A 26304-nucleotide genomic window follows, 5' to 3' on the forward strand; every position below is an offset into this window, starting at 1 on the left:
TGCTCAGCCAATCTAAACGTGCTTGTACAGAGGATTTTTGAAGAAGGCTCCAAGGACCCAGGCTGGACTTCATTAACACAGCTCTCAGTGTTACTGTTCAGCCTTAACACCAGAAAACTGGAGACATTTGCTCTGGTTGCAGGATCACTTTTAAGTACCAAAATTTTTAAAGCATAGTGCCTGGACAAGACTGACAAAGCAAGGGGAACATCCAGCAACTGCCCTGACAAGAAACCACCCCTCAGGATCACATGCTATATAGAACTGACTTAGTATTTCACCACCATCACCACCACCACCCCCCCATAAGTTTTGGTAGAAAAAGGAAAATCCATCACACCTGGCTTCTTCCTGGATCCCCAGAACTTTACCTGGCCTACACCGGCTTTCTCATATCCAAAAGCTGAATATTCTAACTGTTGGGACAAAGTCATTGACTGTTCCACCCCTCAATGATTGCATAGGCAGAAAGGGGACTCTTACTCATGTCTTTTCTATCAATCCAATCCTTTAAATGAACCAGGAATATGTAGAAATTTGGCATCTCTTACATCTCTACATCTCTTATCTAATTTGGCTTAAGTGAACATGACAGTTACTGGGAAACAGAAGAAAATTTTACAGCATACTCAACGCAACTCAGTTTTATTTAGCAAATCTCTGTATTGTTTTATTGTTGTTATAAGTTTACTTAGCAAACCTGTTTATTTCTGCTACATCTGACTTGGAATGTAATTTAGTAGCCTTGGAAACCACACAACCTGTTCTAAAGCCAGTAAAAACCATACTGAAGCTTTGTTTTGCTGTTTTCTGCTGCTTCTTTTTAACTGGAAAGAGTATTTTTCTACACATCACAAGCATGATTTTCCAGGCCTCAGGAGCTATCTGACAGTGACTCAGTCACAAAACATTCTCCAGAATAGCCTCAGTAAGTTACATTCCTATCTCTATGTACCAGTTTTTGTCAAGACAAGTTAGCCCATCTTTTCCTATCCAACATAAAAGTGCCACTACACTTTCCCTGAGGAGCTCTGCTGTCAGGCAGGCAGGTGTGCCCTCCCAGCTGAAGTCCGTGGATAATCTCCTGGAACAAAACCTCCTCACTTGGTTTGTTACTATTTCCACAGCCCTTTCTCAACAGGATTTGAATCCTAACAGCATTCCTGGGGAGTTTATGGTCCCTTTGGTAACAGACCCACCAACATCACATGAGACCCTCAAGGCCTACAAGTTCTGCTCTTGCTTCTGAAAGTTACAAAACAAGCAGAACAAAAGCAAACCGTACACTGTGGCTCAGTGCACGTCTGCATGTATTAAAATAATATGAAAAAGCTGACGCTAGATGATTGTTTATCAGTAAGTGTAAGAAAAAAATCATTTCCAAACTAAGCCAACAGGCCTCGGCCTAGGCCGAAGGCTCCGGGGAGCCGAGCTTCCGCGAACCCCGCCGTGCACCGCACTGACCGCGGCCAGAGCCTGCGGAGACGGGCTCTGAAGCGGGGACGGGCCGGGTGAGGCAAAACAAGATCCCCGCGGGGAACTCCCCGGCCCCGCACTCCCGCCCCAGGGGACGGCTCCACGGCGGCGCTGGGCGCAGCGAGCCACGCTCAGTTCCGGCGGGGCCGGGGGCGGGTCGCGGGGCGGTCCCACCGCCTCCCGGCCGCGCTTCCGTGCGCCGCGCCCCGTCATGCACGGCGGGCGGATGCGCCGCCATTTTTGCGCTCCCTCTGCCGTGCAGTGACAATAACAACCCGGCCGGGCCGTCCCCCCTCAGGGAGCGCGGGCACAGGCGGAGAGGGGGGAGCGGGGCTCGAGCGGAGCGGCCGCGGGGCAGAGCAGGAGGCGTGTGGGGAAAGCGGCTGGAGCCGAGGCGAGAGGGAGCCGCGCTCAGCCTTCCCCGCTGCTGCTCGGCGGAGACCAGGCGGCCGGAGCAGGAGGGGAGAAGCAAGGAGAAGCCGGGGAAGCGGGCAGCCGTGGGGAATTCTGCTGCTCGAGAGAATTGAAAGGAACCGGTGGGCGGCGAGAGGCAGGAACGGAAACGCTCCGCTGGGAAAGGAGTAAAAGCAGAAAGGCAGAGACAAACTGCGACAAGAACCAAAGTAACAAAGAAGAGGGGAATAGTAGATAAAGTGATTCTACCGATAAAGAAGAACGCGAAGGAGAAGGAATATACAGAAGGACTCCACTGATGAGAAGGAGGAGTTGAAAGACACCCCCCCCGCGAGAGGCAGCAGACAGAGACTTGACTTTAAAACTCTCCCCGTCTCTTTGTCACACCACAAGGATTTGATGCCCCTCAGCCTGTTCACTTCTGTGTGTTCATGTTTCCCACAGGTTTCTCTTCCCCCAACCCCCCAGCTGCAGCCCAGGAGGTCAGACCTGCCACTGATGGTAATACTAGCAGCAGCTCCTCCTGCAAGAAGAGAAAGTTAAATAACAGCAGCAACAGTAATTCCGAAAAAGAAGAATTTGATTCCATTTCTTCCTGCACCTCTTCTCCTTCCAAAAACACCTCCTCATCATCTTCCTCTGTCATCACCACTTCCTCGTGCTCCTCCTCAGGGGTTGCTTCCTCCAACCATCACCTCCAGAAGAAGCTGCGCTTTGAGGACTCCGTGGATTTTATTGGACTCGATGTGAAGATGGCTGAAGAGTCTTCTTCCTCCTCCTCTCCTGCTGCCTCTTCTCAGCAGCAGCACCAGCAACAGCTTAAAAATAAAAGCCTTTTAATTTCGTCAGTGGCTGTGGGGCACCATGCAAATGGCCTGACCAAAGCTGCCTCCTCTACTGTTTCCAGTTTCGCCAACAGTAAACCTGGCTCTGCCAAGAAATTAGTGATCAAGAACTTTAAAGGTAACAGGCCATAATTTGTCGCAACTTGTGGGGAGCTGACACTCAGTTTTGTGTTTTGTTTTCAGCCTGCAAACCAGTTCCTTTCAAATAGCTCTAGGTTTTGTGGGAATTGCTTTTCTGCGGTGAACATTTCTATACTTGTGTAAAGGGAAATAATGATTTCTGATGTGTGCTTGCCTGGTCATGTACACATCCTGAGCTACACTTTGATGCTAGGAATTATTTTTCAGGCTACCTTCACTCTGTCTCATGAGAAGACTTTAATTTGTACAATAGGTGTTTACACACTAAGGTTTTACTGCTAGGTGTGTAAATCGCCTTTATTTAAACTTTTAACGTTTGATACTTCTTTTCTAGTGACCTTGATTCAGAACTTAGTGTGTATTTTAGCCCAGTTTATGAAAAGTCTTTCATAGAATGTGCTTTTTTTTTTTTTCATTTGCCTTGAATCGGCATGTTTTGCCTCTATCTGTGTTGCCTGTTTATAGGATAATCTGCCTGTGTTTAGTTTTGAATGTTGTAGCTAAGGTGATTATCAGGCTATTATGGTGGATTTCTTTTCTTGTTTTCCGACTTGCCTTTAAAGTAGGTAGTTCAGATTTTTGCAGAGTTTTTTCCTTGTTTTGTTTTTTTTTTTTCTTTCTGTAATTTTTAATTGTAGCATATTTTTTGTCTTTACTTACTCTTACTTTACAAGTTTACATTATTATATAAATTCTCTCCAAACCTATGTTTGAGATTCTTGAGCAGTGTTACTAGAGACCAAGGTGAATTAGAGAAATTAATCTTTTCTGATGTGATGGTGCTTCATTTTCTAGAAAACAAAAATACTAATAGGTAGGCAGAAAGCTTAGCTAAAATGCTGCCACTTTTCCCCTATAAAGATGAGGATATCACGGGCTTTTTTTATTTCCTGCCTCTTGCTGTCTTCCAAAATAGTCCACTACATTGCTTTCTTGGGTTGTTTCTTTCTCCGCATGTGTTTGGATTTGTGGAAGGGTAAAATACATTACCGAAATTAAAATTCATTTCTAAATACACAGTTGGCACAAGTGTTCTGTAGACATATTACATTAGGTAAGGATTAGGATTATGTGGCCCGCTGTAATTTTTGCAGGAATTCATGATCACACTGTAACTCTATGCTTTAAGGTTCTGGTTCTCAAAAATGTTCTCCGTCCATCGCAGCATTATCGTTTAATTTGACTGATTATTTTAAAATACAAACCTATAATGCATTGTAGGCTGCTCTTCAGTTGCTTGTGCACTGTTGAACCTTGAAGGGAAGTTAACATCTCACGTTTAAAATACCTGTTAAATGTCATGGATTGCGTAGTGCTGTGATCATCACTGCTTATGAATTGGTATTTGAACCACTTTCTTAAAAAGGATGTCTCGGTATTCTGACAACCTTGCTTTTTATTTGTTCTTAGATGCTAAATTGAATAATAATCTGAAGATTTTTGTCTTTATCTTACTGTGATAGCAATAACATCCTTTACAACTTAAATGACTTCCTAAAATCAGTTGACTGATGAGCAGCATACTCAGGAGCTGCTAGTGAAAATAGGCAAGACCATAGTCAGTTGTCTCTAGATCCGGATGATGCAGCTGATGTTGGGATATTGCCAATATTGTAGGGAAATGCTTGGAAGAACAAAGTAATTACTTCTCTCTGATAGCTATTTCTAAGGAAATCATCAAGCTTTAGCATTTATTTTTTACTTTTAGGCGTGTAAAAGTCAATTTTAATAGAGTATAAACTCTGGGCCAGCTTCAGCTGCTGGTAGCATGAATGTGCATGTGTCATCTTCCTTCTCAGATTTTCTTCTTCTGTCTTCTCCATTTGAGAATGTGATTATTAGAGCAAAAATGATCACTTTAAGTAGTTACAAGAATATAAAATTTTAAAATAGTTCTTCTCTTCTGAGAATGTGACTTGGGGAATATCTTAGCATGTTGAAAATGCTTTAGTCTTGCTGAAGGTGCTGCAGAGCAGGGGCATCTCTAGAAAAGAGCCAGAAAAAGTAATGGAGAGTGTGAGATCTGGAGCTGTTCAAACATTAAAAGAGGCTTGACTAAAAAAATATCCGCTGGCCAAACCCAAGAGAGACATACAATAGATTCCTTTAAAATTGGAAGCTTTTCCTTGGGACCATGAAGCCTGTACAGTAATTACAGTGTTTCCATGAGTGTTTCATGAGGAGTTCTTTCCAACTGTTAATACAGAGTAGAATTAATGAGCAGCAAATTAAAAACCAAGATATACACAACTGTGTAACTTTTAATGCATCATTTTTGCCTTTTATGTTCCTTTCTTTTGGCTCTTCTGGCCTGGTAATGAGAGTGTAACAAAGGTCTAGATCATTCTTGCTGGTTTTAGCCCTTCTTGAGCTGCTCAGGCAAATGATTGTGATTTTTGTAAACCACAGGTACTGCTTGGTATAAGTGCTGTCATGTATGTGAAGAATAATGCTGAATTTTTCAATATGTTATTCTTTCAAATGTGAATAAGGTACTGCTTTTAAACAAATGCTTTCTTTTCTTGTAAGTATAAATTAAAAGCTGGGCTGTCAGCCCATAACCTCTTTCCCCTCAAAGCTACATCCTTTTCATTTCTGCAGAACGTACAGCTTTATCTGAATACATTCTCAAAATTTATATAATTTCTTTAAAGATAAACCCAAATTGCCTGAAAACTACACAGATGAAACCTGGCAAAAACTGAAAGAAGCTGTAGAAGCTATCCAGAACAGTACTTCAATTAAGTACAACTTAGAAGAGCTCTATCAGGTAAGTCCATTAAGTAAAAGCAATGGGTTAGGGCTTTTTTGTGTTGTTCTCATATTTCTTTACTTAAAAATACTTGATATGGTGGTAAGATTATGGCACTTTGCTTGATAGCTGTTTTTGAAAAACTTGTCACCAAATATTTTCTTCGTATTAAAAATTTCACAAAACTTATCATCAACTCGTTGTTTGTTTTGTTGTTGTTTTTGTTTTGTTTTGTTTTGTTTTGTTTTGTTTTGTTTTGTTTTTGCCTGCCACAACAAAACCCAAGGTATGGTTTCCCTTGTGGCAGTTGAGAGAATTAACTAAGACAAGGAGATATATTCCCTTTTCGGTTTAGGGGATTGTGGTGTTTATCTAAGGGAGAAATGTGAAATCCTCAAATACTGGTGTTTAAGAGTAAGGTGATTTATATTAAAATAGCATTTGTTTTCTGAATAAAGTGTCTGTCCACAATCAAGTATCACAAATCACTTAAAAACTGAAACTTTCTATTGACTTCTAGTAGGTAAATAGAACGCCTTTTTTTTCATGTATTGTGTTATTTTGGTTTGATTGTAAATTTTGGGCATTGCAGCATTCTTTCTATTCTAATGGCTGAGAATCAAACTTTATTGCCAACAACAGTTCTGATTGAGTTTTATAAAATACTTTAGGAAGTGATCAGATTGAACTGCATTTCCCAATGCCTTTTTTATAAGCTCCACTTCTGCTTTTTCAGCTGAATATGTTGGGGAGATTTCCCCCTGCTTACCCTTTTCCTATTAGCGTCACTTGTGGTTTTAGCAGCATAGCAACGGTGCTGCTTTAAGAAGCCCTTGAACTTTTTACTCTACTTTTAAAGCCTTTATTGCCTGGCTAGTTATTTAATTTGTTCCTCTCTGTGTGTGTGTGTGTAGCATTCTCACCATCTCTTTTTAGTGTCTCTTCTTCCCCTCCCCTTTTCAACAAAAGCTGTATGTGAATATGGAAAAAAAAATCCTGTTTGTACAAGGCTTGGGGACAATTTTAAGGAAGAATTAATTGCTGTTCCTCAGTCCACAGCATTCTTAAGATGACTATAATCTTTTGTAATGTTCAACTAATTAACTAAAAATACTGCTTTTTAACAATTTGTCAGAATAATAGATAGTATTGTTATTTTTGCAAAATTGGTGGAAGTGATAGCAAATTACAACCGATTGTACTGGGTGGTATTGTAAATTACTTACTCTAGATTGAATAACAGTGCAAATAGCTGTTAATTAAGTGCTTGAAAGCTATCCAAAATTGTTAAAAAATACAGAGTTCTATTGAAATCTTGCTTCTGTTTAAGGGTGTTGCTTAAATTTCTGCTCAGTCTTACCACAAGCTTAATCTAATGTTGCTTGTGGTCAGAAAACAAAAAATAAGCTTTTTTGTTTTAATCTCAGTGATTCAACATTGTTATTACTTAGATACTTCTCAGTGAAATAGAGTGCAATCAAGTATGACTTTTTTTTATAAAAATCTAAAAATAAATGTCTTGATTTAAAAATAGTAATAGGAATCACTAATGGTTTTAGATGCTAACTAAACTAATGTCATTTCTGAACAGCTGCTTGGTAAAAGGATCTCAAATATGCCTTGGCAGACACCATTATCCAACATAGAGGGGAATTACAAAAGAGTCTGTGAAAGTTCTGCAGCACACCTCAAAAGAAGATTTTTTAAATGGAGTTAAGCTTCTTGCATTTGGTTTAACTCTTGTCTGTGCTGGAAAAATCCCACTGAGCAAACATTTTAGAGTCTTATTTCTTTGCAGGACCCAAGCTTCATACTTGCTTTGTTCCTCCTCAGCAAACAAAATTATTTCCATCCTTGAGTAGTTGAAAGGCTATAGAATTGAATGCTTCTTTCATATAATAGTTTTCCTCATATTAGTACCTGAAAGTAGAAATCTAGATCTTTGGTACCTGGTATGTAGGACTGTTTTGTTTTGTTTTAATCAATCAGAGTATATTTACTTCATGAAAGTTCTGATTTTCTCTCATCAGAGTTGTGTTCAGTTCTTTCTTCTTGCCACACAAACCCAGGTGTGGATGCTGCAGTTAAAAGGAAAAAAAAAAAAAAACCACACAAAAAACCCGCCAAACCAAACAGAAAACCACATCCAACTGCAAATATGTTACACAAAGGAAATAGGGTTCTTCTTCAGATTTTCTGACCATCATTAGGGCACAGATTCCCTGATCAGAAACATTTTTTCCACTAGTTCAGAACAAGATAATTTTTTGTGAACTAGAGGCCCTGAAGTTTTTACATTTATCAATGTTAATACGTTTTAGATGCAATCAGCATTGTCTAGCACAAGTAATTAAGCAAAGCAAAATATTGCAGTACAGGGTTAATCTTGTAAAAATTAAAGCATTTCTGTGCATGTCATCAACAAAGATGCAGGAGTTTTGTACTTTATGGTCAAACAATCCTAGCAGACATGTTTAACACAGACTTGTTTGGGATTTTTGGTAGACGAATGTAAAAGTTCAGCTTTTTATGAACACTCCATAAAAGTAGGTATATATTAATACATGTTTATTTCACTAAAAGTTAATTGTATGTATTTGTCCATATACAGTGCAAGAGCTAATTTCTTTAAGGATTTAAAGCATCATGGTTAAAGAGTACTTGTTTGATAGGCAGAAATTTTAACAGTGATGGGATAAGGTGACCAGAAGTCCAGGAAAGAGGCTGCTGGTGTCCTGAGTTGATGGTTTGAAGCCAGAGTAACGGTGGTTCTGCAGGTGACAAGCAAGTTCCATCCAAAACATTCATCTTCCCATCTGTCAGTTGGCTTCTCCAAAGTGGAAAAAATTAAGAAGCCTAGGAAGACTGCACTTGCTGAAGTTTTAATCAGGCTGTTCAAGCTCTGTGTTTTCCATCCCCTTGTTCTGCTGAATCAAGTATCAGGTGTTATCCTGGATTGCTGCCTGAACCTGTTTGTACAAGAGCAGAGTAAAGTTGAGCAGTGCACAAAACCTGCTCTGAGCAGTGAACTGTAGAACACATTTTTTTATCACTTTATTTTATTTGTTTGGTGTTTCTTAAATGTTGAGGCTGGGAGTTAAATCTGTTGCTGTTTCCAAATATTAAGATATATATACTTGAGTCATAATTTTGGCTTTCCTTACAGTCTTCATTCAGACCTGTTTTGTTTAATTGGCTCATTCACTCTCTTGCTATACCTGTTTACTTCTGACAATAAGCTCATGCAGGTTTGAGGGGGTTTTGCAGTTATTGTGTGGGATGGTTTTGTTGTGAGGTCTCGGTTTTCATGTAGGTTTGATTTTGTGTTCTGTTAGGGATTTTTTTTAACTCCTCTGTGTGCTGGAGCCAGTATTAGATGTAGTGCAGTTGCACTCAGAATGATTCCTGTTGATATCCTTGGATGAACCAAAGAACTGTTGTTCAGCTATTTTAATTGTCACTGTGCTTTTAGTGGTGACTGTTCACTGTCTCGTTCCATTTGGACTCTTGGGAAATATTCTGGGGGAATTTAAGTGTGATGGCATAGATCTGCTCTGTGCACTTCTGAGCTATGCAGTCCTTCCATGGTTGCCTGCAGGTGCTGGGGAACAAACTTAACCTTCCAGTCCTTTTTTTTTTTTTTTTTTCCCAAGGAGTTGAGAAAAAAGCAACTGAAGCTTTTTCCCATAAATAAATAATAGTACAAAGCATTAATTTAAAACTCCTTTAGCTTCTACAGGTGTTTTACAGAGTAATCACTTACTGTGTCTTTCCCCGGCCTGCAAAGAGTTAAAGTTGTTTAGTTGCTTTCTGAACTATGAGTATGAATTTTAGAAGTCTACAGATACACTAATGGATTTAAAAAGTATTGTTTGCTTGATCAGCCTCCAAGACATGGCCTCATTAAACTTTTTTTCACTTCTTACTGTGAGCACAGTGATAATTCTTCTAATACTTAATGGGACCTAGAAATCCGGGATTGTCACTGTAAATGTAGTCATGCTATGAATATTCAGGATTATAATTAAACTTATTCAGACACATAGTTGGTGGATGGATAGATAAGATAGATAACATGTATATATAGGTATCTTCGGGGATGAGGGGAGCTTAATCAAGGAAAGGACTGCAAAAGGAAATTAATCTGGCCGTGCTTTTCCACTAATATCAGTGTGACTTGCAGAGCACCTTAAGTGATTGCTTTGAGGTATGAAGCCCAGCAAGCTACTGGAAGATACTAAAGTACTTTAGTACTAAAGTACTAAATAATTCATTGTTTTAGAGGTGCCAGTCCTGCAGTTCCATGTGAGAGATTGACACTCCAGCTAAATCAATAGTCTGTGAGCTGTTCAGGACGTGGCCTGCCTTTATCTCCTGTTACCGTTGCAGTGCCTTGTCTGTTTCTGGTGTTTTGCATGCAGCAGTTAAAAAAACTGTGATAAAAGCTGTGAGAGGCAGAATTCTTGTCTGGGAGGGAAGTCCTCCTTTCTTGTAAAACCACATGTAAGAATATAACAAGTGTTTTTGTTGTTGTTTCTCTTTCTCTTTACTTCAGGCTGTTGAAAATCTCTGCTCCTACAAGATCTCTGCAAATTTGTACAAACAATTGAGGCAGATCTGTGAAGACCACATTAAAGCACAAATTCACCAATTCAGAGAATATCCTTTTCTTTACTGTTGACAAGCCAAAATTATTTTACCTGCAAGTATATAGTGATGGATTTCTTTGACTATTTTGTGACATTAGATGATGGTAATCTGAATTACTAGGTTTTGTGTCATTGGTTTTGCTTTTATTTCTTCGTGGGACCTGGGAGAACACTACTTGTTCCTTTATGTCTGTAACCATTGAAAAGTTTCTGAGAAAGCTTCACTGGTATTTCTGAAACACTTTGACGTCTTACAGAAGCTTGTGTTGGATTTGCAGCAAGGCTTAAAAAGCCTTTTTTGGCTGTATCATGTCAGGCTTTTATATTGAACTTGCCAAGCGTAGATAAAGTGAAAAGTCTTCCAACAAGTAGCTGTTGGGGTTTTTTGGAAAAGTAATAGTGGTCTTGCAGCATGTCAGGTTCTGAGGATCAAACTGTTTTATTTTCAGAAGTTTGAAGTTGCATCAGGTTGACATCCTGTTAAGTAGATGTTAATTAGTACCATAACACTGCAGTGAGCCGAATAAAAGATAAATTTGAAGGACAGAATTTTTTTCTTAAGGTTAACTCTTAACATGAGCTGAAATTAGAGTGTAGTGGTAAGCTCTTACTTGTAGTGGGTATTGCTGGCTTTTGAGGTATGAGGATATGTATGTTTATTCCATTCCCCAGGGATGGGGATTAAACAAAATATTCAAAACTGTTTAGATATATATTTTTAAATTTGTTCAGACAGTTTTGATTTCTCATTATTAACACAAAGACCCTCATTAAAAAATGTGTTGCGAGAAATTTACTGGTTCTTTCTGAGAGTGGGTGAGTTTGTTGTGCTCTCTGTTAAGTGTCTTCTAAAAATAATAAAATTGGTTAATTTCATTGCTTACACCATCTATTAATCATGATTTTCTTAATAATTTCATCATGGATTCATTGGATAGTGTCCTTTTTCTAAAGAAAATAGACAAATGTTGGCAAGATCACTGCAGACAAATGGTAAGTTTATCTTTTTAAGGAAAAACAGTTGCTTTGTCAGCCTGTTTTGCTTAAGTCTGTTTCATTTCAAATTTCTGAAATGTCTTAAATTTATGTAAGGTTTCTTTGTGATATACAGCTGTATGTAGTTCATTAGAAATCAAGCCTTGAAAATACTTTACTCTAGTGTGTTTCTTGGCATATGGGTCTGATCTTGGACACACACACCCCTTACTCCTCATTGTCAGTTTTATGCAAACCTTTCTCCTTTATACTTAATTTTAAAGGAGTTGTTCTGTTATACAGAAATACGGAAAGTGTCATATTGATCACCTTGCAGGGATTGGCAGAAGATGTTAAATAAATCAGCAGTGTCCAAGAAAGCATTGCCTGAAACTGATTGGTGGGATTTCTTGTTGTTGTTGAGCATAATTGGTGTTGCTCTTCAGTTTTAAGAGTAAAATTGTTGTGGCTGTTTTATTCCTTCTCGTGACAGATTATGATTAGAAGTATCTTTCTGTTCTTGGATCGAACTTACGTACTTCAGAACTCAATGCTGCCATCTATTTGGTAAGGGCACAAAGAACCAAATTTTGGGGGGGTTGCAGAAATAAAATTATTTGGGGGTCTCTTTCAACTATTGCTTATATCTTGCTGATTTTCAGGTGGTTTTTTTAATGTAAAACCTCATAGCAACCTGTAAATTACATGGTGAATGCACAAGTGCTTGTTGCAAAGGAAGACTTTTAATTTATTTGCCATAAATTATAGGATTGTTCTAGAATAGCTGTGATCCCAAATTTCAGTGAAGTAGATATCAGCCTCCAGTTTGCACAGTTAAAGGAAGGGGTCTGGTCAACAACTGAAGTGCAAGAGTTTGGGGTAACTGCTTTAGCAGGCACAGTATTTCAAGTTCTGTAATTCTTGAAATAAAGAGGTGCTTAAAATAAAAGCAAGATACGCTTTTTTGGACTTCAGCTTCTGCTCCTTGTATTATTAATAATTAGTATATGGCCTACTGTTCTTTGGTACCTGAATTACTTTGCAAGAGATTGATGGAGGGTCCTGACTTTTCCTAAGCATGACCATAGCCATAGTTTCAAATCCATGGAAGGTTTTTACTGGGATCTTGCAGAGATCCTTGTCTGTCACATCACTGAACTCTTCTAAGCTGTGCCTAAGAATTATAGATTAGTAAGTGATGGACAAAAAAAGGAATACTGTCCAACACCATAACCATGGAATTGGAACCCAGGATGGTATTTTTCTTTTCTCATGAAGGTTGGAGTTCCAACATCCTGTCAATCAACTGTAAAATAAAGATGTTACATTGTTGTTTAGGAAAAGATATCTGTATCAGTGTTTAAAATATGTAGCTTCATGTTGGTGTAGTGTCATGGTTTATTTTAGTGTACATTTATTTGTTCATCTTGCGTGATTTGGAGGCAGAGGAATGACGACATGGAATAATGCTGGTATTGGCCTCTTTATTAGATACAAATCATATTTTAATAAGAGAGATCTGGAATTTATTCTTAAACAATTTATTGAGCAGTCTTTGCTTTCTTTTTAGGGATATGGGGCTAGAATTGTTCAGAACTCATATAATCAGTGATCAGAAGGTTCAGAACAAAACTATTGATGGCATTCTTCTGCTGATCGAGAGGGAAAGAAATGGTGAGGCTATCGACAGGAGTTTGCTGCGAAGCCTTCTGAGTATGCTTTCTGACTTGCAGGTGGGTAAACTTGTTTCACCTCTAAACCACTGAAAAGCTCAGATTCTTTCTTAGTGCTCAGTAAGCTTTACCCTGGATTGCTGTCATGTTATTTCCCCAGATTTATCAGGACTCTTTCGAGCATAGATTCTTGGAAGAGACTAATCGCCTGTATGCAGCAGAGGGACAGAGACTTATGCAGGAACGAGAGGTATTTTGGATGTTTAATGATGTTTGTGGTGCCTAACGTCAAAGCACATGTCAAGGACACACTGCCTTAGACAGTATACAAGGCAGTAATTGTTTTATAGTATTCTGAAAAAGGAAATGCACGTGCAGTTGCCTTCAGTCACAGTGCTAATGATTTCTGCTTAAAACTGGAGCTGCTACTTCTGTCAGACCAGTACTGTCTCTTTTTCCTTCTTGTTGCTTTTTTTTTTTTTAACATACAAAACTGCTCTGGCATTTTCAGGTTCCAGAATATCTTCACCATGTCAACAAGCGCTTAGAAGAAGAAGCAGACAGAATAATCACTTATTTAGATCAGAGCACACAGTAAGTGCAATCTCTCTTTGCCTGGTGGTATGAGCTGTTTGGCTGCTCTTCTGTTGAGGGCCATTTAAGTAGCTGCAATTTATTTCTGTTATTGACTGACCATTAAATGCTTTTCACCTCCCACGGTTCCATGTTTACAATGAAGCACTGTCTTGGCTCACACAGCTAATAGCCTTTTCTAAGTCACTCTTTTTTCGGTATAAATGTTGTTAAGTATTTGCTTGAAGAAAAATAGGCTGCCACTCCCAGCCCAGATGTCTCTTTCCAGGTGAAATGTAATTAATCAACTGTTGTCCTACCTGAAAAAGATAAGACTCAGCATAGAAAACTCTAAAGCTAAAGCCTCTGAAAATTTGCAAAACAGTATTTGCATATAGAGCCTGGGAAATTATTGAATAGTGTCATTCTTCAATCTTTTCTACTTAGAGGCAGGATTTCTTCCAGCATAGTCAGGTGGAGGTCTTCTAACATAAAGCTACAGCTGTTGTGTCTGAGAGAAAATGTAGGTCACTGATATCAAGACCTTTCTGAGAGAGGAGTGTTTTATTGCTGCTGTCATATGTTTTGATTTTCTTCTTATTTCAGCGTTGAAAGCATTTAGCTTGTTTAGTGGCTTTCTTCTTCCATGCTAGTATTAGTGGCCAATTCCCTGTATGGTTTGAATACCCCTTGACTTGTCTGTTTTTATTTCTCATTGGTTTGTCTCACAAGAAATGAATGTCCTCCCACAACACGGGATTAGGCATAGTATTTGATGAATTCTCCCCAACTTCTTCACTGATGGAATCATTGTCCAGCTGCCTACAGGTCATGTACAACAGGCTTATGGTATGAATTAAAATCATCAGTCGACAAACAGAAAAAAAAAAAGATTGTTTACTGGAGAGAAAAAGGATAAATTAAAATCATCAGTCAACAAACAGGAAAAAAAAATTGTTTACTGGAGAGAAAAAGGATAAATATTCGTATAATCATTTTAGGTCTTTGGCCACAGATAATTAGAGTACTTGCAATGATAATGTAATTAACATAATCTCAAAAACTGTCAGTAATGGAAAAAGGAAAAGTAATTCTAAACATTTCTTCTGTAGGAAGCCATTAATTGCTACGGTAGAAAAGCAACTTCTAGGTGAACATTTAACAGCCATTCTTCAGAAAGGTAATCTTTCTTCTCTGTAGAAATGTTTCTAATTACTGCTTTGGGGCTTTCAGTTCCTGTGCTGAAAGAAAGCGATGGATTTGGGTGCAGGGGGAGGACAAGCTACATCATCGTTTAACTCCCTTTGCTCCTCAGTTCCCAAAATAGCACTGACCATTCTCCTTGTTGGAGATAAGGGGACATTATGCTGTCTTCTGATGCAAAGCAAAAGAAAAATTAGCCTCAAGTTCAGTGTGTTAAGTGGCATTTTGAAGACTTGGAGGTAAAGAAAGGAGTATGCTTTGAATTATGACTGAAGTAACGGAAAAGGGAAATACCGAGTACTTGCTGCTGACAAAAAGCAGCTTGTTTTAAAAATGTAGTATAATTTGAGCTATGGAATACATTGCCTCAGTTCTACAATAGTCTCTGTGGAGTCAAGTGACTGTCTGTTATCTCAGAGATAATCTGGAAATAGAAGTACAGGGTGCAGCAAGAGTTGAATAATAAAAGAATCAAGTCCTTAGTAGCCAGATTCTTAATGAAACAGGTATGTGAGCATCTTCCTGTGCAACTGTGTAACAAACTCTTCCTTGAGAGAGGTATTGATCTTTACCCATCTACTTCCTTAGAATCTTGCTGGTAGAGCATCAGGCCTTCTCCAGAATGTTAAAAAGTGAATGGTGAAGATATTTCTTGAAGCTGCTTGCCTTCAAGCATCTGTAAAATTTATTTTACGGCTGGAGTTGAGACTCATACCTGTCTTGCCAATGAATTTTTCGTATGGATTAGTACAGTGTAAACCTTTCAGACTTTTAGGGAATAGTAAAGCAAAAGTAAACAAAGATGTTGTGATAAGGTTGTTATGTAAAGTACATGCCTATGTGCAATAATAAGATTATTAAGGTTTCAGCTAGATATTGTGTTTCACTGTTAAGTTAATTACTTTAAAATGGAATAAAAACCCAACAGACACCCCCACTAATGGCTTGACAAAAAAATACTAATTTTGAAGAGACCTCACTGTAGTAATAAGCTTTCTATCAAAATTCTCTCATTTCCAGGTCTAAATCACCTTCTTGATGAAAACCGAATTCAAGACCTGTCTCTTCTGTATCAGTTATTCAGTCGTGTGAGAGGTGGAGTACAGGTTCTCTTGCAGCACTGGATTGAATACATAAAGGTACTGGTCCTAGTATACACAGATACTTGTATCATCCCTGTAAACTATTGTATTTTTCCAAAAATTGAAGATATTGCTTATAAACATGTATTTAATAGACAGCTTTTGAAACATCCCAGAAAAGGTTCAGTAACTGTTCTAGTCCTGTTGAAGAAAACATTGAACATTCAGTTGAATTACTGAATTCCAAATAAATTTGAATTTTATAATCTTGCTTATAGTTAGTTTGTGGGACAACTGTATTTCATCAGTAGTTATTTTGGTAATGGCAGAATGTTTGTCTTATTCTTAATAAAAATTCATGTGAGAATGAGTGGTAGTTTAAATTACCAACCATTTGAAGTTCAAAAAGCACTTGAATATCACTTAGGATGATTCATTTTATTTCTCAGTGAAAATGTCACAGAAAATATGGTTGTTGTGAAGGAAGGCTTTGGAATGGCATAGGGATACTAATAAATAAAACTGAATTTAGTGGCAGCATTGCCTTTGTAAGACCTGAGGATACAGATGATCAGAAAGGGTGTTACTTTTCCATGCAAAATTTTATTTCTTTAGACAGAAGTTCTGAGTCCATTCACTTTTTCATTAGTAGGTTTTGAATCAATAGGCAAGGCCTAGGGATTATTACATAGTAAATACTTCATAATACAGTTATACATAATAAAATAATACTTCTGTTGTTACTGGAACTAATATGAGTACCAGAAACAGCACATTACAAAGGTAACTTCAGATTTTAGAAGTTTTGTCATTTAATTAATTATTCAGGCTAATTGAAAGATATGTTTTATTTTGCAGGCATTTGGTAGCACTATAGTGATTAATCCTGAAAAAGACAAAACCATGGTCCAAGAACTTCTTGATTTTAAAGACAAAGTTGACCATATCATTGATGTTTGCTTTCTCAAGAATGAGAAGTTTGTAAATGCCATGAAAGAAGCCTTTGAAACATTCATTAACAAAAGACCAAATAAGCCAGCTGAACTCATAGGTATTTCTCTTCAATTTCTTTTGTGTGAGAATTTGGATGCTGAGTTGCTGATGCACTTACAAGATGGTATATGCTGGAATTGTGTGTTAGTACATGCACAGTGCTCATCAGACTCGGGATCTGCTGTACCACCTGATGCAAGGGAGTTGTTTGGGAGGGTAGCATCAAACATTAAAAGCAAACTGTTCATCACTTCAGTGGCTAGGTTATAGAAAAGTGCAGAACATCGGAATTTGGGCATTCCAGCAATTGGCTGGTGTCCAGACATGAGAATACTGCTAATAATTAGATTTTTTCGGAAGCTTATGTAACTGTGCCACCAGCACAGAGCTGTTAGGGGTTTAGTATGTGAAAGGGAAGAGAGCTGAGGATGCACTGAACCTCTCATCCTGTGGGGACAGAATCTCTATTTTGCCGAGAATATTATTTACAGATATGTGCATTACGTGCCTGGTACACTGCACTTTTGAATCATTTCCCCACACGGTGAATAGTACGTGCTTTGCAATTGGTTATGCTGTTAGGCTTGTGGAGTGATACTTTCTGCCCTCCTTTTTTTGCATTAGTTCCTTAACTGTAATGTGCTTACCAGCCCATTTGAAATTAAAACAAACAATCTAGTTTGATTGAAACTGGAAATTAAAACCTAATAATAATATGCTAGATAAATTCAGCAGTAGAGTCAACACATTTAAATAACTGATTTACATGTTTTTCTTCTGATATTTTCCTTCTATTGCAGCCATGTCGATCTGCAACAGCAGTGACTCTACTTTGAGATCACAACATAAACCAAGTTTTTTTTCCATAGGCAAAACGTTTTAACATTGTGTATGATAATAAAGTTAAGATGCAGTCATTGCTTATCTGAAAAAAGATACTAGGCTATAATGTTTTTATAACTTTATAGCCTCTGTGAAAATGTATCAAGGTAGCTGTTATGAGGCTGATAGAAAGTGATTTCAGGATTCTTTACATTTTCAAGATTTCATAATATTAGATTTAGAGACTTCTGTTTTACTGTGATATTAAGCATGTGCTAAACTCTATTCTTCAACACCCTTTTAGCTAAGTATGTAGATTCAAAGCTTCGTGCAGGCAACAAAGAAGCTACTGATGAAGAGCTTGAAAAAATGCTGGATAAAATTATGATCATATTTAGATTCATATATGGTAAGTACTGGGATTTTTTTTGTGGGGAAACAGTTGTTTAACAGTAACATAAAGGTACTTTGAAATTATTTTTGCAGTCTGGTTACATTTTCACGTGTTTGTGCATGTGGTTTATTGGTGCAGTGCTATTTAGCTACTTTGCCTGTCAAATTGCAAATAACAAAACTTGTGGAAAACTTCATATGAAGACCTTTTTTGCTTTTCTGAGCTTTGACTTGGCTCGCTTGGGTAGGTAATGCTTGTTTAAAACCATCAGTACTTAGTGATCATTTTCAAATCCCATCTTTTACAGGAAAAGATGTCTTTGAGGCCTTTTATAAAAAAGATCTAGCAAAGAGACTATTAGTTGGGAAGAGTGCATCAGTAGATGCTGAAAAATCTATGCTTTCCAAACTCAAACATGGTAAATATCTAATATATGTAATCTGTCTATCTAATCTACCTATCTACCTGTCATTTCTACCTATCATTTCTATCCATCAGCTTTCTTTTAAAAGTAGTTGTTTTAACAGACCTTCACAGAAACACTGTTGGTATTTCCCCTTTCCATGAGGACAAAAGCCTCTGTGCAGGTCCTGAATGACTGGTGGGTTTTGAGGAGAGTAATTTGCTTTTAGTTTGTAATTATAACAGGAAAAGCCAACACCCAGGAACTTAAAGTGCACAGTACATCTCAGCCCGTGGGATAGAGTTGAGGTTCCCTGCTGAGTAAATTAGTGATGTGCTCAGAGAACTTAAAGGTGACTTCCAGTTGTTATTCACTGCCATCTAGTTGTTCTCTGGTCTGGTCTTCATTGTTTCATTGGATGGAGCCTTTGGGTGGTATGGGTAAGATTTTCAGACCTTGATCTTGTTCTGCCATCAGGAGACAGTTTGTAAGGCAGTTGATAGGAATTAGAATTGTCATCTGAGTGACTGGTGGCCACCATAGTCAAAGGCTGAGCAGTCAGGTCCATGTGGAACAACTGGGTTGCAAAATAGCTACCACAGTAAAACATTTTTCTTTTTCTTGTTTGTAACCTTATTCTGTATCTTAATTAGAATCCAGGTCTTTATGTAAGAAAACCTGCTGAAAAAGGTCATTTTGCTTAAAAGTACATTCTGGCACTTAGAATAACTACTCTGAGGTGTTGAACATAAACAGATTCATTTCTAATATTTACATTTTCTCTTTCATAGAATGTGGCGCTGCTTTCACCAGCAAACTTGAAGGAATGTTTAAAGATATGGAGCTTTCAAAAGACATAATGATACAATTCAAACAGGTACTAAACGAAAGCCTGCTGTCTGTGCTGTCTGTGCTTTTGAAAATTTTACTGAATTTATTAAAGATTTTTCCTGAGCAAGACAGCAAAAAAACTGAGACAAGTTTCTTCAAACAAACAAACAAATCATCACCCGTGGCATAAGAATTGTAAACTTACAAAACATTTTAACATCAGCTCTAAGACATTTTTAACACCACTATATTCTGATGCCTGGCTTTCAAGTTTTTGTACATTAGTTCTGGTGATTTTGTAATGTTTTGATTGCAAACAATTTTTAATATTCTTTCCTCTATTCACACTTAATTAGATAGATCTTGACCTCAGCCTGCTAAAACACTGCATTTGCTGTTTTCTTCCTGTGTGGAAGTGCCTTTTGAACTTCAGAAAAGTGCTTGTTCTTAATTTTTTTGTTATGTAACTTGCAGTTCATACAACTGCAGTCACTTGTCTTCTCTGCTCTCTCAATGCCAGTCCTAACTTTTCAGTTCTATCTGAAATATGTGTAATAAACATAGCCTCTATTTCAATTTATTTTGTTTCTCTTTGCAGTATATGCAAAATCAGAATGTCCCTGGCAACATTGAACTAACAGTGAATATTCTGACTATGGGTTATTGGCCAACCTACGTGCCTATGGAGGTCCATCTGCCCCCAGAGGTAATGAACATCATGGGTTATACAAGTATTGGCCTGTCAGAAATGCACCTTGGGATCCACTGATGCTTGGTTTTCAATCTGCATAGTGAGGGAAATGCAGAACTATCTTTTTAAAATGAAATTTGTTTTTGTTTAATTCACTTTATCATTCTAAGCCTTGATTTAAGGCTTAATTGGTTGGGAGGAGGGAAGGATGCTTTTAAAGTAGAAGTTGTGTTGTAGTGTTTTGGAATTCTTCTTTCTTTAGATGGTAAAACTGCAGGAGATTTTCAAGACCTTTTATTTAGGAAAACACAGTGGTAGGAAACTTCAGTGGCAGTCAACACTAGGACACTGTGTACTAAAAGCAGAATTTAAAGAGGTGAGTCTATTGTTTCTATTGCTCCTGTTGTTTTGTTGATTCCAAGTCTGGGTTGTACCTTAGAGATATATGGGGAAACTTTTTTGTGCTGTGATCCTGTGATATCCAGAGTTGGTAGTTTCTGAAACAGATGTGTTAATGTCTAAGAACATGTAACAAATTTCTGTATTGGTGGGGAAAGAAAAGGCTGTTGGGGAAAATGTCCATTGGCTTTAGCTCCAGATTAAAAATGGCCCTCATTTTTATAGTGGGGAGAGGAAAAAAAAAGGGGCCATGTTTCTTCAATGGCCTTACTTCATCTGGTAGCATTAAACATGTTCACAGCAAGCTTTTCACAACTGAAATAAAGAAAAATTCTGGATTGTACAAGAACACAACTGCTTTAAAAGGGTTTCCAGTTATTCCCCTTCAGCATTTCTTCATGGGCATAAAATTTTCCCATGAAATAAGAATGCTTTCCACTTTCATTTTCAGAAAAAGGTAATGTTAAAACAAGTATTATCAAACTTGATTGTTTCAAAGATTCTGTGGTTCCTTAAACTAATGTTTGTGTTAGATTTTGACTTAAAGGTCTTCCAAATTGTAATTTTAAGCTCTCAGTGCTTTGAGACTTGTCTGGAGTCATGTGATACATATCTTGAGTGAGTTTTGTCACTGAATAGTCCAGCCTTGTGGCCTCATGCTTTTTCCGCATTTCATAGTAAACAAAAGTGGCCAGTAACTTCTATTCTTCCATATTCTCAAGTGAATAAAATAACTGTTAGTGAAATAACTAACGTGCAAGAGTGACTTGTTTCTCATGTTCCCCTCATTCCCTTCCCTTCACCCCTCAGAAAAACAGCCTGGTGATGTCTGTTTATTTCCTTTGTGACAGGGCAAGAAAGAACTTCAGGTCTCCTTGTTCCAGACACTGGTGCTGCTCATGTTTAATGAAGGAGAGGAGTTCAGTTTAGAGGAGATAAAGCAAGCCACTGGGATAGGTTGGTATCAAAAACAACTGAGTACTTCCAAGTGTTCTTACTAAAAAAACCTAAACAACTTGTTTCTGTTTTAGAGGATGGAGAGCTGAGAAGGACCCTTCAATCTCTGGCTTGTGGCAAAGCCAGAGTACTTACTAAAAGCCCCAAAGGCAAAGATGTAGAAGATGGTGATAAATTCACATGTAATGATGATTTCAGACATAAGCTCTTCAGGATAAAAATCAACCAAATTCAGATGAAAGAAACGGTATATTTTTTTTTAATCCCCTGGGGTTTAGATCCTTGGATTAAGAACCTTATTGCCTGCCCTTTTATAAACTTTTTTCCTCCTGGTTGTCATGAACATACTGCTATCTCTGTCAGAGTTACACGTGTAGCTTGGATGACAGCACATAGCTAACAGTGCTGATTTAAATGTGTGCCTGTGTACTAAGACATCAGTGATTGCTGGATGTCTCTAAGTAAGGTTGAGAGATGTTCTAATTATGAAACGGTCTTTTTGTCCTTTATCTCATTCCATGATGCTTTACTGACTGTGAACATGGCAAATTCACTGTGGACTTGTTTCTCTGACAGCCATACAATGTAAAATCTGTGCAAAGGTTTTAATTCTTTGTAGAAGCGTGTTTTTCAATACACAGTCAGTCTTCGTATTTGTGAAGGCTTTGTCAGATATTTGACAACTGTCTTACACTGAAAATCGTCTTGGAGACAGAAAGAATTGTTTTGACAGTGCTGGTATTCTCATTAAAACTTTTCTAAATGGATCCTTCAGGTGGAGGAACAGGCAAGCACTACAGAGAGAGTGTTTCAGGACCGGCAGTACCAAATTGATGCCGCCATTGTGCGGATCATGAAGATGCGCAAGACACTGAGTCATAACCTGCTTGTGTCAGAGGTCTACAACCAGCTGAAATTCCCAGTCAAGGTGGTGTACTGATTTTTCTGCTTCTAAAACTTTATTAGTTCTTTTTATCTTTCCTGGCCTGCCCTCAGTTGAACAGTGCTTCTGTCTAAAATACGTATCTTTTTAGTATTAGAAGGGACAAATACTCACTTTCAGGAATTTTTAGAGTGCCAGTTGTTACTAAAACGTATTTCCAAAGGATTTCAGCCCTGGAGTTTGTTAGCAGTAAGGGAGCAGCTGGCTCTCCTTGTGTGCTGCTGTTCCACTGTTTGCAGTGTCCTGGCAAGGCATTCTTGGGCAAAGGAGAAAATGCCTCTGATCTCAAAACCAGTTCTGCATTACAATCTTAACTTGGCTGATATTTTTGAAGTACAGTGGTTTTTCTAGATGGATTATACTGATTAATATATATGCACACATATATAGGAACAAAAATAAAATATTGGTGAATGTCTCAAAGCTGCAGAAGCCCACAGTTGCAGTATAAAATTACTGGCTTACTGTGTACAAATGGAAATGGATTTTCAAATGAACAATGATACATTGTTGGAATTCAAATATATAGTGCTCTCTATCAATGGAAATGTAAAATAAAAGGTCCTGCTATTTCATTCCATTGTATTACCATGTTGAGTGCCTGCACGTCTGTAAATATTGCATAAACTGTGGTTGGGCTTTGTGAGATTATAGCAGATTATTTAAATCTTCCTCACTTGTTATCATGAGGCGTTTTTATAAAGTTCGTCACCCAACAAAATCATGGGGCACCCGAACTATTGCAAAACTCATATGGCTTCAAGAGGAAATGAAACTTGTACCATCTCTTACTGGCTAAAAGTCAGAAATAGAAACACTTCGGTACATGATGCACAAACTGCACTTATTTAGAGTTCAGTTCAAAGAGCAACAAATATTTTTCCTTTCTGTAAAAATCTGTTTAGCTGCAGGTGATGATCTGACTTTGTAACTTTCTCTTCCATCACTTATATGCTGCAGACTTTAGAAGCTCTGATCCTTAAAAGGTTGTTGTTTTTTTTTTTAAACTGGGATTTCTGTTTCCTCAGCCATCTCAAACAATATAGATATTTGGCTCAAGTGGAAAGAAAGAGCCAAGAGGCATTAACTGCAAAGTAATAATGCTGACATGTACTTTATTTTGCAGCCTGCTGACCTTAAGAAGAGAATAGAATCCTTGATTGACAGAGACTACATGGAAAGAGATAAAGAAAACCCGAATCAGTACAACTATATTGCATAAACATATGTTGGCCTTTGTTTTACTGCACACTTGGTGTCCTACACAGTTGCCAGTGGATAAACTAGCCTGTTGATCCCGTTAATTGACTTTTTATACTACCGATGATTGAATGAAAGCGGTGTAATGGAAAAGTATAGTAGAGTGGACTTCTTTCAGTGGTTAACATGCCCATTTAAAGAGTACTATTTACATTTTAAGAAGAATGCTGTTGAACTCTTTGCATGTTATTTAGTAAGATGTGCAGAAAGCTGAAAGGAAGTACCTGGTCTTTCTGATTCCATTTGTCTCTGGGTCTGAAGAGAAGTCCCTTGATAATAGATATCTTTCACATCTTTGAATGGAAACAGAAGGTTCATTAATATAAGAAAATAGCCTCTAAAATGCTTAAACTGCATGCAAACTTTTAATTTACTGTACAGAATGCATTTCAGTTATACATACCATTGATTTGGTTGGTGCCCGCACTTGGATTTTTTTCTCTTAAGGAGGTAAAATGAGGAGTAAGCCAAGCTATGCTTTTTGCTAATCTAATGGAAAATATTCTTGGTTGCAATTAAGACAAAATGGTGCCAATATAAAACGATGTATAAAGTTTGCAGTGTGGGCATATATACTGTATATACAGACACCATTCTTAAATAACTGCTACAACAAAGCAAGTTCAGATTAGATTTATATGGCTTGCCTGTGAAAATTGGTGTTCACCTTGGGGAATTTTAAGCATAAAACAGCCATAATGGAAGAAGTGACAGTTTTTACTAGTTATGGGTAGGAGGCCTTCACCTTTTGGCAGCAATACTCTAGAATAAAGAGACTCTGTTAAGAGATGAAAAGCCACACTTGTTTATTGTGGTGAAGCTGTAAGAACAAAAATTGCAAATGGATTTTAATACTCGTTTTGCTTTGCAACATTCTAAACTTGAACTAACCTCAAGGTTTAGACAGGGCAGTTCTTCTATGGCTGCCCTGCTTTGGATTGCTTTAACTTAAAGCTTTAAGAACTCAGCCCTAGAGCCTTGCAGGCCTCCTAGAACCCAGAAGCCTACCTCTCATATAGTAAGTTTAATATTGCTACAAGGCATCTAAAATATATTTTCTTAGATGACCAGAGAGCATTCTTTGCATCTTTATAAGACATGGGAGAGTAAGTCACTTGAATGTAGAGCTTTGTTTCAACAAAATGCTTTTTTTTATTGCTTATAGCAGCATGTGCCAGGAATATATGGGAAAAAAAAACGGTGTCAGCAGAAAAGGAACTCCTCCATGTACCATTTCTTCCTTACCCCGCCAGGCTTTAGACCTATGATCAGCTGTGTTGCAGAGCACAATGAAAAACCTTATCCTCTTTCAGGCACTGATAGTCCTGGGGAATACCAGATATGAAAGCAAGATGTTACTTTTGTTTAATGGCAGTGTAACTTAGCTCTCTATGACCTATAACTTCTATCACTGTGATCCCACATTCAGGGGTGCGCAAGTGTGAGAGTGCGTGTGTGTTTTCTATCTGACACATCCCATCTTTAGTGGTTTCTTTTAATCTGCTGTTTAATTCCATATATTCTCTAGCCATGTTTTCTCTCAGGCTCTTTTGTATGCAGTCCTCAGCTGACAGATGAAACAAATCTGGGTGGATTTTTCCTACTAACTTATTTGCAGTCACCCTCAGCTAACTGTTACACAGCTCTTTGTGATCTGCAGAAAATCTACCTTGCCCCTTGACACTATTGCAGCATAACCACTGGTAGACATCCAGGACGACCCCTGCCTCTATGAGACAAATACTGACAGTAGAGTTATGTGGTAAGAACCTTGAAGATTCCTGCAAATCTTCAACTATCAGTTCAAATAGAGATCCATTGGGGAGGAAAGAATGCCCCCACCATTAAAAAAACAAACAAACAAACAAACCAAAACACCTTCTGTGTTTCACATTCAGTGTTCCTTTTCTTGTATGTGTTTTGTATCTTCAGCCAATAAAAGATTCCTTTTAAAGAGAATTGGAGAAGAAGCATAAGACTTAACTTTTTGGAAGACAGGAGCTGATGTATTGAGCTGGTTCCATTCAGTGTGTTGTAGCATATAAATCTGACACCACTACACATGTGAACACCTGTTGTGGTAAAACCCTTCCTCATTACACAAGTGTCACATTCAGTCAAACGAACTGCAAAGGACTGTAGGTTTATTTCATTTTTATCCTGTCTATTTCAGTAACTTTAATGCAGAAAATACTATACAGAAAATGTCCTCAAATCTCATCAGAATTCACCATCTGAGGCAGACCCTAAGCGCAATCCAGTTAAAGCAACCCAAAGAATGAACTTTGAGAACCCTAGCTAGACCAGGAGGGGATGAGCAAGGGGAGGGGAGAAGGCTTCTTGTAGCTTCATGGGTTTTCCCCAAGAACTTGTTCATCTCTTCTGCTAAGGTCTTGCTCATTCCTGGTTAATGACAAAGCTGCAGCCAAGATTTGTCGTCATACAACTCTGCAAATTCTTGCTGGGATCGTGTGCCTGCTTATTGAGCCATATATATCTCTGTAAGAAAACCTGAAATGGGCTTGGACCACAACTCATCTGGCTAGAATACAGCTTGTCTTTTTGGCCACACATTTTTAATCTTGACTCTTGCATGCAGTTTATAGCACCTTGTTCATAAGAAATTGCAGTTTATTCCTAGAAATATATATTTTAGGGTTTTTAATCTTTATACCCATAAATGGACTATTTTTTTGTCTTGGCTGGTTTCAAAAGTGACCATTTTGTTCAAATGCTGTAATTGCAGATGTGTTGTAAACGTTTTGTTCTATAGTTTACACAAAGGTGCCAAAGTAAATAGTTAATTAAAAAAACAAAACAAACCCTAG

The 26304-nt window shown here is 37.9% G+C and overlaps 1 protein-coding gene across 1 annotated transcript; it reads left to right on the forward strand.

Moving 5' to 3' along the window:
* Positions 1–1701: 1701 nt before the first annotated feature.
* Positions 1702–26304, forward strand: CUL4B (cullin 4B). The gene is made up of 20 exons (XM_040089422.1): positions 1702–2853; positions 5531–5646; positions 10184–10287; positions 11201–11270; positions 11746–11819; positions 12823–12985; positions 13086–13175; positions 13437–13519; positions 14611–14678; positions 15722–15840; positions 16642–16834; positions 17903–18007; positions 18300–18410; positions 19187–19272; positions 19825–19932; positions 20180–20293; positions 21168–21273; positions 21348–21520; positions 22049–22201; positions 23343–26304. Exons 1-20 carry the CDS (start codon positions 2322–2324, stop codon positions 23436–23438), a joined length of 2664 nt encoding a protein of 887 aa, XP_039945356.1. The 5' UTR covers positions 1702–2321; the 3' UTR covers positions 23439–26304.

This window comes from Hirundo rustica, chromosome Z (genome assembly GCF_015227805.2).
Source record: "Hirundo rustica isolate bHirRus1 chromosome Z, bHirRus1.pri.v3, whole genome shotgun sequence".
Lineage (NCBI taxonomy): Eukaryota > Metazoa > Chordata > Aves > Passeriformes > Hirundinidae > Hirundo > Hirundo rustica.

Bases quoted from the DNA above. Each gene is read 5' to 3' on its own strand.
- CUL4B (XM_040089422.1), top strand. From the start codon at position 2,322: ATGTTTCCCACAGGTTTCTCTTCCCCCAACCCCCCAGCTGCAGCCCAG. The intron at 11,820-12,822 runs GTAAGGGCACAA...CTTTCTTTTTAG, and splicing joins TCAATGCTGCCATCTATTTG to GGATATGGGGCTAGAATTGT. The intron at 20,294-21,167 runs GTGAGTCTATTG...CCTTTGTGACAG, and splicing joins TAAAAGCAGAATTTAAAGAG to GGCAAGAAAGAACTTCAGGT.